Source organism: Alternaria ethzedia (assembly GCF_023757985.1).
Source record: "Alternaria ethzedia strain BMP 0044 chromosome Unknown scaffold_16, whole genome shotgun sequence".
NCBI lineage: Eukaryota > Fungi > Ascomycota > Dothideomycetes > Pleosporales > Pleosporaceae > Alternaria > Alternaria ethzedia.
The window spans coordinates 439,262-452,453 of record NW_026056209.1 but is presented as its reverse complement, the minus strand read 5'-3'; the positions used below and the strand labels follow the sequence as shown (position 1 = coordinate 452,453).

Below are 13,192 nucleotides of genomic sequence, written 5' to 3'. Positions count from 1 at the left end.
CTTTCTTAGCTGCTACCCAATTACATGTCAACCGGAAGCCATTCAGCTGCTCCGCATAATCTTTTATAGCTCGTCGTAAGAGCACCGCGAAATTGTGTAGATCGACGTCCGTATTATGGGTTTGGTAATTCTGCAAGGCTCGCTGTACGCCTTTCAGATAGTAGCCGGCTGCACTGGCGCCTGTGGTCGCATAGGGTAAGAGCGCGCGTGCCCATTCTGCTTGCAGACGTGTTACCAAGGCAGGGTTCCCTTCATGCGCAGCGATCACGCTCTGTAGCCAAGTGTCGAGGCCCCAATAGCTTCCACACATAACGTTCGTTTCAGCTCGTAGTAATTGGCTCAGGTTCTCCACGGACATAGCATGCGCTACGGAAGCTATAGCGACATCTCTTGCCGGGTGTGTCTGAACCAACATCGAAAGCCTCCTATCCGTCTCTTCTTGACTGATCTTGCCTTTCTTCTTGAGATAGGTATCGGTGTGATTGCGGATGAAGCCCCATGGAAATCGACGGTGTGAGGGGTGTAGGGCCCCAGCAGTGGCCTCCACCTCCGCATGCCATTCTTGACTGTGATCGGTCTTCTTGAAGATCGTCGTACTCTTCAACGGTATGGCTCTTTTGGCCCATGACATATGGGAGCGTTTGCCGGTATCCTGCTCGACTGCAGTAGGAGGCATGACGGCGGTGGCCATGCTTGTCATACGTTTATGAGGAATGACCCTGCGCCAGGGGTGAGATGATAAAAAATGGATACAGATGGGACGGCTAGTTCGAGTCGCGTTACGAACGGTCGGTATTAAGAGAGTCGTGGGTATCAGTTACCGGCAACAAAGCACGAGAACTTTCGAGCAAATTGCAGGGGTTGAATTTGGTACAATGGGGATCTGTACCAGAGTCGCGCTTTCCTTGGGAACGCACGAGGATAGTGGGACCCAGAGTACCTAGGTAGCATAGGGTTGGTAATGTTCAAAGAGGTGCGGCCAATAGACCGTCGGCTGATGAGGGAAGAGGAACATCAAATCTTGGAGGCGCATAGTGGATGTTACGGCAAAGATACATGGCGTCTGGTATAGCTCACATGTGATGGGTGGCCTTTTACTGCCCAGACTGAGAATTTGGGGCTGCGCACAAGGCTGAACAGGGTGGCTTATACGGAAAGCACATTCACCGGCCCCCGAAACGGCTAGTGCGATTGCGACTGTGTAGGCTAACCATGGTACGAGACAGCGGTAAGCGAGGCGACGAAAATGGCAATCTAATGTAAGGAATGGTCAACGAAAGCTATCTGGCAAAGTTGTGGAGCAATTGGCGTATGAAAATGCCTTGTAGGATTGTGTGATCTAAGGATTCGTGACTACGGCGCCCGGAACAGCCTGATTCAGCCGCAAATGTGCCTGAGGGTAGCAGACGTTGTTGCAACCACTGACGACCTTTTGTGGATGTTGTTACCCCTAGAACGCAATGGACTGCTAATGCGAAACGCATGGAGAGTCCCGATTTGAGACCATGAAGCTGCTACAAGATATCACATGATCGAACAATTACCTTCGTCGGTGTCGGGAGCGACACCACGATTCTTCCGCAGATGCGCAGCGGCTTGCCGAATGAAGTCGCCTGTCTTGTGAAAACACACAAGGTTTCCTTTCGCATCCTTCACTGCTTCGCCAATAGACCAGTCATAAGACTGTCCAGTGTGAGAGTCTGTGGCAGGACACTTGAGACCTTCGATCGCTTTTTGCTCAAGATCTGGTACTGCTCATATATTAGCCTGTTGGTCGTCGTTGTGCCGAAGGAAGACCTACGTGTTGCAATGTATAGGAGGAACTCGTCTACTGCCTTGCGACTGGGGAGCGTATCGCTACTTTGATCTGCTAGCAAGATCGCTGAGAGCTTCTCCATTTGTATGATTGTTTCCGTTCGCACGCCCTTGGACATCTCGCGCTGCTCAACTCGTAGAGCTGCGAGAGACTTGCCTGTCGGGTGCAGGAGAATCCCCTTGACATCTTTCGGAGTAAACATTTCTCTGCTAAGAGGATTGCGGAGTACGCCGCCATTTGCCTGGATAGCCTGAACAAGCTCTAAGGTTGGCACAAAGTTAGTATGGGTCTCATCGTAGTCCATACATAGAAGTCACATACCATCCATCGACCACGCATAGTTGTCCTCGGTCACATAGAAGTCCTCTCTGGCGATGTCCTTTATCTCATCTCCAAGCATGGTTTCGTCATTGACGTAGTTCCTTTCCAGATGCTCATGTTCGACGTGCATAAAACCAAGCTCGCAATGAAATTTGAGCGCATCCGGGAGCGTTGAATCGACGGCGCTTCGGCGTTTGACTAGAGTATCACGAATGGTATCGATACTTGCGCCCGAGAGTGTGCCATATGGCGCGCGCACCCATTGAATCATGGCTTCCAGATCTGCGATGACCAGGTTCGTAGCCTCTTTTGGTTTGTCTCGGATGTTTCGCGCCACAGAACGAGCACTTGCTGGTGGGCGCATTCCACTGTAGACGGCCCCGTTACTTCCATCCGCCATGAGATGGACTTTAGCGAGGTTCTTCGATTGGGGTAAGCCGGCCTTCTTCTGGAGGGTCTGTAGACGCAGCAGATTCGCAAATACATGTGTTGCTTTGGCACGTATATCACGATAACCAGTAACCAGATTCCGTTGTTCGTCGTTTAGGTCATCTACTGATTCGCCTAAGATGAAGTCCGACCGCTTGGATCCACGTTTCGATATTGGTTTCGTCGTGAATGGATAGTTCTTCAAGGGTTCGCCTCCGGACTGCGCTGAAGATGCGTGTATCGGTTTGACTGCCTTCTTCTCGGGCGCTGGAGGCTCTGGTACTTTCTCCAGAATCTTTAAGAACCTAGCGACATCCGGGTCTGTTGGAGCTAAAGCCTGGAGCTTCTTGGCCTCATCTAATGCACCTTCCAGCCATTCATTGCCGACTGCGATGTAATGTTCGATAAGCAGCTTCCTGGCTTCTATACCTGGGGGACTACGCGATATGCTTTCGTAAAGCTCTCCGATATAGATCATATCAGGGCCTGCTCCATGTGCGGCAAGGTTTGACGTCGCGGCCATGACTGCTGAAGCACCGGTTGGATGAGAATATCGCGAACCTGAACGTCAATGGTGGGCGAAATGCGCGTGTCGTGAGTGCCAGGCTGAACCCGATCGGGCGTGCTTGTAGCAGGCCAAAGCAATGTATCGGGTGGAATGCTTGTGATGACCTGTGCCCTGCTGGTCAGTGGACATAGTTAGTCGCATGGAGAGATCAAAAGCTGGAAGCCACAAGGCTGAACCAGAGTGAAATACGGCCCCCACCGCATGTGGTGACCGGTGATTGTCAAAGACAGGGCTCGAGGTTGGCTGGCACTGCAGGTCCCAGTGGCTTAGCGCGACGCTAGTGTCCGCTATCCGCGACACTGCCCAGGTGCCTCGTGAATGCGGGTGAGATTATTACCCCACGAGAGGATATTTTTAAATGATTGTATTCAAGACAAGACCAGCGATGCAGTAGCCTCGCGGTTCTAAGATCCAAATCTAGGGTATCAAGCTCTCCTAGGCCCAGTCACATCGAACCCAAATCAGTACAGCAAATCCGCGAACTCTCCCAAAACTCCCTCCTTGCCGCCATCAAAGAACTCATGCATGCCGTCCATAGCCGCAAAGTGCTCGGCCACCTTCAAGCCCCTTAGTCGCTCTGCCTCGATAACGTCCCAGTTCCAATCCTTCGCCTCTACAGCCTTGGGCAGGACATCGTCATTCGGCCCTTGTTCTTCGGTTATACCCTCTTGGTAGACCCAGCCTTCTGGCTTTGCGGGGACCATATCGGCATCGACCAACACATGCTCCGGTGGTACCGTGATCCTGCCTCGCTTGACGACATACTTTGCAATCGCAGTGGCATATATCGCACCCTTGAGCTTCTCTGTGTCAACGTCCTTGGCTGGCTTGTACTTCTTCCAGGGCTGCAGTGTCCAGCTCTCTGGCTGTGCCACGCCAGGCTTGACCATGTGTGTGACGAGATAGAACCACTTCTTGTCCCAGCACAGAAGTCTTGTCCACATCTCGTACTTCTTGTACGGGAGGATTTCCTTCTTGAACAGACAGCTTATGCCTCCTAGCGCAATGTAATGCTTGCCCCGTGTACCCTCAGTTGCCCCCACTGCTCCTGCTACAGCGCTCTTCTTGGCCCCACCTAGACGACTGTTCTTTCTTATACCGTTGCGAATGAGTGCGGTGAAGAGATGTGTACGTGATATGTCCATGTCGCTGAAGTATGTGCTGTTGGACTTGTGCATGTTGTAGTCTGTCTCGAGGAACGTCGTACGCGTAGAGGTTATGATCGGTTGGAAGAGCGCATGCGGAGGAATCGGGGTCGGTTGGAAATACAATTGATAGAACAAGGCGCGGATGAAGCGTAGCTATGGATATTGTCAGCTCGAAGTCGCGTGTCTTGCCGCTCCGCCATATACGTACATGCCAGACAAATGGCAGATTCTTGAGGTTCGCCAATGCGAGAAGGATCGCAGCTATCCTCCACAGACCGCCAGGCGCGTTGTAGCCCGTCCATTTGGCCAGCGTAGCCATCAGGTTGCCTCTCATAGTAGGTTGCGACACGAGTGCTGCCATTGACGCGCCCGCAACGACGATGCTAGCCGTCTGCGCCATTGTGACCATACCAGAAGGTGGCTATCGATCTAAGGAGCGACAGCAAGGGATGGGCACGTTATTATACAATCAGCGTCAGCATACGCCGCCCTGCCCCTTCGCGAGGGTTCAGGTGCCCTTCCTAATCGCGAGCCGAGGCTCGGAATGTTCCGCACTTAGGAACATGTGGATAGCTGCGCAGATCCGCATCCTCGATTCGCAACTTTGACCTACTTGAGGATACTCACCACATCGCCGGTATAGCTCAGCGAGTTAGAATTTACCTCGTCGACAGCATGCGTCTACATCGTACAGCGCATATGACCGAGTACAAGCCGTCACTGCCGCTTCCGAGACCACATTCAGGCAGTTCTCATACGAGCATGGTTGAGCATGGTTTGAGATGCCACCGTGAAGACTGACTCCCATATTACCAACAACCATCAGTTAGGACAGACAGCCTTGTGCGTTGATTGTGGGGAGCGGAGATACGCGATGCATGCGGCTGTGGCTCAGCCTCGATGCGGCAGTAGGCGCGCTTCCGTCCAGGCTGACAACCCAGCCCTACAATTTCCTGACTTTCACTCTCTGACGACCCTCGAAGCGTATCTCTGCCTCACAACACTACTTGGTACCTACAGACGAATTGCCATTCGACGAATTTACCTCCGCTGGTTCAGCCATCGATCTTGATCACGAAACAGACACGTTACGTCCACTCAAAGCCGATCTCAGCCTTGTCGGTGCAGGCCCCCCCATCTTAAGGAGAAAACTGAACATTCACCCTGAGAGATAACAGAGGTAAACAATAATCCAGAAGTCGATATTACCTCTGAGTTTTGTGCACGTTCATTGTATACTGATATAGACTGCAGTGCACTTGCTCGATTTCTTGCATGCATGAAGTGCGATTGACGTCCAAGCGATGCGACTGCTCAACGTCAACACACGGCAGCTGGAGGAATTCTTCGGTGATGCGATTCCTCCATACGCAATCTTATCGCATACCTGGGGGAAGGAAGAGGTCCTGCTACATGATCTGACAAGAGAAGGACACCGGCAGAAGCAAGGCTACGCTAAGATAGAAGGGTGCTGTCGACAGGCAAGCAAGGATGGACTACGCTGGGTATGGGTTGATACGTGCTGCATCGACAAGACGAGCAGCGCGGAGCTTTCAGAGGCTATCAACTCTATGTACCGCTGGTACGAGAACTCTAAGGTGTGCTATGCTTATATGCAGGACGTTCCATCTGGATCAAAAATATACAGAAAAGACTCCGCCTTCCGTAAAAGCCGATGGTTTACTAGAGGATGGACCTTGCAAGAGCTGCTTGCTCCAAGCGTGATCGAATTTTACGACACTAATTGGAGGCTGGTCTCTGACACAAAAGCCAAACAAAGAGTCTACCGATGGTTTCAACTACTGCATGAGATTACATCCATTCCCAGTGGTATTCTCTTGCCACCTAGAAACATTCGAAATGTACCAGCAGCATCCAAATTTTCATGGATGGCAAGACGAAGTACTACTCGTGTGGAGGACGTGGCTTATTGCTTGCTCGGTCTGCTGAATATCAACATGCCGTTGCTGTACGGAGAGGGTGCAAAAGCTTTTATCCGGCTCCAAGAGGCTATATTGAGCAGTTCTGACGATATGAGTCCTCTTGCCTGGGGATACGACTCGTCTTATACGCGCCATACATCATATCTTGCAACATCACCTTCGGCATTTTGTGGATATCCGAGATCGATCAGGGATCTAGCCAGCCAGCCAACCCCAAAGACACATACTACCGTCACTGGACGTGGCTTGCACATTGAGCTTTGTATGATCCTCATCGATGAACGAAGCAAGGTCTGGTTAGGCATCGTAGACGAAGAGACTTTCAATCGTAAAGGGCTCGCCATTGTTCTACAAGAGATCCGTGGAAACATATTTACGAGAGTCAGCACGTGCCCGCCCGTTCTTATCGCAACGAGAAACCTATCCCAACGCACAGAGCGGGCCATTGAGAGCAAGCAGATATATATCGCGCGAGATTCTGACTATCGCGTGGATACTTGGAGTGTTGCCACTGGTACCATCTTGGAAAGGCTCCTATCTTGTGTTCAATCCAGGTCACGAACTTCAATATGTGCCGAAGTTGCTGAGTACGAGGTGGAGATTAAATCCATTCTCGAGATTGGGTATTCGTTCTCGAGCGCATGGCCCCTAGTTTGGGAATATTGGCTTTCCGACAAACTTCATTTCGTCAGATTTGGGCCACCCGGCAACGTGTTCTACGTAATATTCTCGCATACAAAGCGGGACCCGTTGGGAATGAGAATCGAGATTGAATGGGGCAGACACCGGGCAAAAGTTGTGAAAATGACGTTTTGTGTACTTACCGGCCAACAAATCGGATACACAGCTCTGGAGCATTGCTGCGGAACGAAGTTTTGTGTACTTACTGGCCAACAGATTGGATACACAGCTCTGGAGCATAGCTGCGGAACGAAGTTCGGTTCAAAAGCCCCGCAATTCGCCGAAGATATGCACTGGAGCCCTTACCTCACCGCTGAAAACGTAAATACCAACGAGATTGGTTACGTGTACGCAGCAGACGGAGGCTTGGATCGTAGTAATCTCGTGTGGAAGAAGGGTGTCTACTCGGAAGAAGGGTCGGTGACAATCAATGGTACATGCCGTTGGTAGTAAACATCCACGTGGATCTATGAATATAGATTCAACCTACATATGCAACAGCATACCCATATCCATAACAAAGAAAAAATCGCAAATGGGTATATAAATGAGGGCCGACTCGGCCCGATGCCTGTCAGCATGTACAAAAACGCCTTTTGTTCCAGTATGCCGCTCGTCATTAACTCAATCCGCAATAGCGAGCCCCAGGCTCCTTTCTATCACTATCCCAAACCCCAAACCCGTGGGGCCTCTCGTGGGGTCATGCCTGTCCGCTGCGCACAACCACCCTGAGGTGTGCAAGGATAGATCGTGCGTGGGGCATGAGGCGTGCTCGTGCATCGCATGGGTAGGGGTATATGTGTCCGTAGATGTGCCGACCGTAGTAACGCCTGCCCGTTCGTGATTACTATTGTGTAGTTCGTTGTGAATCGTGTTGAGTGTTCGAAAATCGATTATGCACTCAGCCTGGCGGCGGTGGTCGACGGGGAGACTCGCTCGTCCGTCGGGGTGTTGAGACACTATCTCGCTGCATGTCTCTCATCGCCTCAGCATAGTCCTTCTCCGCAGCCATGTCTCTGCTGTTGCTATTGACCATGTCGTCAATAAACTGATGTTGTTTCTTCTGCACGGGTTGTGCATCTGCTCCTGTAGGGCCATCGCCCAACATGCTTGGCACGATATCTTCTGGATCCAGCCCAGCGTTTGAGTCTCGGTAATCAGGCTGGTTGGGGAACATTACAGAGTCTTTTTGAGGTCTTCGCGCACGTTTTGGCTTCAGTGGGAAGTTGCTGGGATGGATGTAGTCGCCGTCTGGGCTGCGCACATTCTGGAGCGCGTTTGCTTCCCTCTCCATCTCTTCCCATGTGGCGACGAGGTTGTTGTCGTTACGACTCCGGCTGTCGCTCGGGTCACCCGAGAAGCTGCCTAGTCGACTGATCCGGAAAGCTCGCAGGCGGTCGAGCGCCACCTTGAAATCGTCGAGAACGACGGAATCCGTCAGGCACTTGAATACGAATGCGAACTTCCAGAAGGGGTTGATGCCCGTGGCTCCTGGGAGTTTGATAGCCTCGGTGACTGTAGAAATGTCCAGGACGATGAAGACGATGCTGAGTAACATGGACAACAACATGATACCAAAACGCGGCGAAATGCGTACGATCTCCTTGAGGCTCAGTTCGTATTGCGTCTTGATGACCCAGAAAAGGTAGATGGTGGTGAGAATCCACCAGGGATCGCGGCATAGCGCCTCATATGGTCGTGTTTTCAGGAATATCTTGTTGACGCCATGAAAGTAGGCGAAGTTGGCGTATATCTCCACGACCCAGTACGGTTGAACAAGCACTACGGTACCGATGAAGATATAGCTGACAGGTTTTGAGAGGAACGGCTTGATCTTCATCCATGCAATGACATTGTGCAGAGACCAGGAGGCGTTCAGGAAGATGGCGGCGACGGAGAGCCACCAGGCGTGGACTGGGCTGGGAAAAAATAACCAGAATCCTTGCCAGATACCAAGGATGAGCTGGACTTGATTAGTATGGATGTAAGCAGATATGTAAATGTGGACTCACTTCAAGGAGAATTAACTAGATGGTTGTCAGCGGTGGTCACTGCTTAAAGAGGGTTCTTACTAACCTTGTGCAACAGGACGCCGCGCCTCATGTTTGCCAACGTGATGAACGCCATAATGATGAGCGAACCCACGAGATAACCTTGCGCCCATGCTTCCAGGATGAGTTCCTCCGGGTTGCTGGGCTTGGGTACGACCTCACCCTCTCTCCATTTGCGCTCGATGCTAGGAATGGGACTCATGGTGTTCGCAGAATTTTCGAAGGTCGGTTCCGAAAGCCGGGGCAGATGCCGAGGAAGCGTGCTGTGATGTCACAACGCGAAAACCTTCAAATTCGATCTTAACACTTTTACCATGGCAGGCGTGAGTGGGAGCGACAACGACGGGTTTATGAGGAAAGACGGGGAATGAGTACAAGAACGAACGGGCGCAGCTGGGCGTTTCTCGTGGCGCGTCAGTTCTCCGCATCTCGCCATGACATTTACGGACGATGGTCATCCTGGAGGCTCCGGGGGCCGAGTCCATGCGTAATGGTGCTTTGCCTAAGGGAGGCATAGTGTGATTGAATCATGGCGGTGGCGCCCAGTCGGCAATTGGGACCACGCGGGCCAAGAGGTGTTTGGTGAAGCTGTGAATAAGCCAGCCGTTGTCGACTTTGCACCGAGGCCTAGAGCCATTGGCCGGCCCGGCAAGTCTTTCGCTGACGCGCCGCCGCCACGAACGACTGCAGTGTTTGCACCATGACTGCCGCAATGGAATACTGAGGCATGGATTGGATGCGCACTTTTTGCGCGAGAACCAGCTGTTGCCGATGCGGTCAATGTCAGCACGGAACAGTGTACCGTGCAACGGCCGCATGCGTTCTGGTGCCTGGACGGCTAAAATTTGAAGTTCAGCACGCCTTGACCGGAAGCGGCTACCGTCGATGTCGATGGCTGCCAGCTGCATGGATGCTGCGGCGGGTGAGCGACATGGGACCCAACAGGCCGGGCCAGCGTCCTGGAATCTGGGATCGAAGTCTATCTACGTTGTTCATCTCCTTGCGGTTTTGGTGTGTGTTTCGTGTGCGAGGCTGTCTACCTTTGGTGGCAGCGCGACTAGATGGTAGATGACGGTGTGGCAGTATCTCTGAGAGTGTGTTTCAGATGGGACAATGTTTCAGATGAGGCAAAGGACGGCTCTGTAACGTGACAGTACACCACCGCAAGAGGGAAAACATTGCGCTTCAGCTTGCGACGGAAGGCTATGGAGTCCTCGACGTGAGCTGAGATTATCCGGAGGCTGTGAACAGCTTGTTATGGTGCGAAGACGCGTCTTGACGATGCAGCTGACGCAGTACCAGGCGTAAAGGAGACAATGGTCTATAAACAATGAGGCATTGCATGCTATCGTCACTGACGCCTTCCGGCTTACCAAGTACAGCAGAAGGTCGACTGCCGGCTAGCCAGCCTCTAGATTTCAGGATCGGCAGGTGAGGCCAGCACGCGCCAGCCGATGTGGTTAATTTCGCAGGTGTCATCAGAAGCCCAACCATGGAAAAAGTAGCTTCGGGTCCCAAATGCTATATTGGCGGCTACAACTGCCTAGCTGGCGACAGAAGTCTAAAGTGACGACCGGGTCTGTGGGCCATCCGTGGACATTGGCTGCATCATCAACACAGACTTTCATTTCATGGAACAGGGCGAGGACATGAAGAAACAAAGCGGCACATATGGCGAAGTCTGTCGCAAAGGTAAGTACTGCGTAGTCAGCATGAGGAGGTTCGACTCATAGTGATGCTGCCGTTCGAGGCACATGGCAAGGGCATGGCAAGGCTGGGGAAACGCGCTAGCTGCCCCGCTGAAGTCATAGAGAATCGCCGCGTCAAACATTGTTTGCGGTCAGCGCGCACAGCTTCAGACTCGCCCACAACATCCAACAACCGCCGCAGAAGCATACGCGTTCAACATGTTCAAAAAGAAACCCACTGTAGGTTGCAATCTCGCACATACGCTGCACTGACTAACGCCCCTTAGATCAAGCCCCTCTCCCCCCTCAAGTCGAGCGACCGCCGCAGGACAGCCGACCAGATCATCGCCGATTTTGGCATAGACATTCCCGTAGATGCCGACGCGAATCCCGACGACAAGGCAGCTTCTTCAACCGCCGGCCTCACAGCACTGCGCAAGTCGCTGCTCCCTGAGAACGCCCTGTCCGCGCGCTTCACCACAACCGCGGGGCCAGACCTCAAGCAGGTGTCGGGGACAATATACGTAGGTAGCCATGAGGGCACCAGCGGGGAGCAGAGGGTGTTGTGGGCGAAGGTCGGAGACAAAATGTACCCTACCGTCTATACTCTCTGGCACAACCCACGAATAGTCCCGTTGCTCTATACGCCACTCGTCGTGGTCGAGAAGATGCAGGGTGGCGCCGACCTGATGACGCCTGGTCTACAACGAGGCCCGCCTTTCCCCAAGAAAGCGACCAAAGGCGCAATCGTTGCCATTGTAAGCCTCGAGGCACCGACAGTTCCCATGGCGGTTGGCGAGTGCGTCATCGATGTAAGCGCGTTGGGCAAAGTCCAGGGCACCAAGGGTATGGCTGTGTCGACGTTTCACTGGGCAGGCGACGAACTATGGTCTTGGAGCTCGACAGGCAAGGCAGGCACCGAGCCTCCTGATATCCTCCAGGGCTGGGACGACGACAATGGTGAGGAGGCCAGTCTCGCTGAACGCACGGCAGCCGTCGATCTAGACGACAACGAAGGCGGTATTAATCTCGATGCTACCCCGACTGAACGATCAGAGGCGGAGAAAGCACAGGGCGTACAAGGCGAAGACGCGCCATCCAACAACGACTTCATCGATGTCCTTGAAGATAAAGAGCTTACAACAAAGGGTGTGCATCCTACATTCAATCACACCAACCACCAGCTAACAGTCCTCAGAAATCGATGAAGCCTTCAAGAACGCATTCTTGTACGGTGTCCGATACCACATGGATCACAACAAGGGCCACCCCTCCTACGGCCTCGACTTCCCGATCTCGCAAACGAATGTCATGTCTACGCTCGTCCTACCCTTCCTCCCTACCTATACCCCTGCGCGAACAGCCTCACTACAAATCAAAAAGACAAGTTGGAAGAACCTGAGAAAGTTCGTCCGGTATCTGGACAAGCAACAAATTCTCAAGTGCAAAGACCGCGACGGCAATGAGGTCGTAGTCCTTGACATCGACTTCAAGGACCGCCAGATCGAATCATTCGTCCCCTACCGGCTACCGAAGAAAGATGCGCCAACCGCAGCGAGCGTAAACGGCAAGCCAGCCGCACCTCTCTCCGCCGAGTCCTCCGTAGGCCAAAAGCTCAAGCTCGTCTCAGTCCTCCGACCCAAAGAGAAACTCGCACCGATTCTGAGCGCCTCCAAAGCCGACCCCCGCGGTCTCTACACCCCATCAGAGCTGAAGCAACTCCTCATCGCCTACATAGAAGCCGAGAACCTAATCGACCCCAAGAATAAGCGCCTCATCCGCATAAACCCGCAGCTTGCAGACGCGCTACTAGGCTCCTCGGCCGCCGACAACGCCGCCCTCTCCTCAGGAGCCATGCCACGCGACGCCCTAGCCGAGCGCATGGTCGCCGCCTCCTCCCCTTTCCACGCCATAATCCGCAACGACGCCGACATCTCTGACGCGAAGCCCAAAGCCGGTGCACCACCTAAGATCCAAATCACCCTTGAGACGCGCAGCGGCAACAAGACTGTGACGAAAGTACATGGACTGGAGCCGTATTACATTTCGCCGCAGCCGCTTGCTGATGAGCTGCGCAAGACGTGTGCCGGTAGTACGAGTGTGGATAAACTGCAGGGGTCTAGTCCCAAAGCACCGGTTATGGAGGTTATGGTGCAAGGGCCGCAGAAAGATGCTATTATGAAGGCGTTGGAGAAGAGGGGCGTGCAGAGGAACTGGGTTGATGTCGTGGATAAGACGAAGGGGAAGAAGAAGTAGATGTATATACGATAGGTTTGCAAGCAGTTGAATGATACCCAGCTTGTTTTCTCCATGTACTGTATTTTTGGATGACCGAGTAGTGACTGAAAAATCTCTTCGAGGTTATGGGTTGTTTTTATTAAACATACTGAATGGCTCACTACTATCGCAGGGTATCAGATTACCGGGAAAAGGAGTGGAAATGCTATAGTGAGCTCGTGCCTGACATGGGGAGGTGACTTGACCTCGTCTCGTAAGAAACACCAGACTTCATACAGCCCAACACGACTTCCGTGAAAGAATATGTTG

General features: G+C 52.7%; 4 protein-coding genes across 4 annotated transcripts; 1 reads left to right on the top strand and 3 right to left on the bottom strand.

Annotated features, from left to right (window-relative positions):
- Positions 1-1,652: 1,652 nt before the first annotated feature.
- On the bottom strand, positions 1,653-3,089 carry J4E87_006673 (uncharacterized protein; the record flags this gene model as incomplete). The annotated part of the gene is made up of 2 exons (XM_049378274.1): positions 1,653-2,077; positions 2,138-3,089. 2 exons carry the CDS (start codon positions 3,087-3,089, stop codon positions 1,653-1,655), a joined length of 1,377 nt encoding a protein of 458 aa, XP_049232078.1.
- Positions 3,090-3,595: 506 nt separating this feature from the next.
- J4E87_006672 (uncharacterized protein) lies at positions 3,596-4,643 on the bottom strand (the record flags this gene model as incomplete). The annotated part of the gene is made up of 2 exons (XM_049378273.1): positions 3,596-4,435; positions 4,491-4,643. The coding sequence occupies 2 exons, from the start codon at positions 4,641-4,643 to the stop codon at positions 3,596-3,598; spliced, it is 993 nt and encodes a 330-aa protein (XP_049232077.1).
- Positions 4,644-7,807: 3,164 nt separating this feature from the next.
- Positions 7,808-9,159, bottom strand: J4E87_006671 (uncharacterized protein; the record flags this gene model as incomplete). Its single annotated transcript, XM_049378272.1, has 2 exons — positions 7,808-8,869; positions 8,983-9,159. 2 exons carry the CDS (start codon positions 9,157-9,159, stop codon positions 7,808-7,810), a joined length of 1,239 nt encoding a protein of 412 aa, XP_049232076.1.
- A 1,705-nt stretch (positions 9,160-10,864) lies between these two features.
- J4E87_006670 (uncharacterized protein) lies at positions 10,865-12,901 on the top strand (the record flags this gene model as incomplete). Its single annotated transcript, XM_049378271.1, has 3 exons — positions 10,865-10,885; positions 10,933-11,794; positions 11,844-12,901. 3 exons carry the CDS (start codon positions 10,865-10,867, stop codon positions 12,899-12,901), a joined length of 1,941 nt encoding a protein of 646 aa, XP_049232075.1.
- Positions 12,902-13,192: the final 291 nt, after the last annotated feature.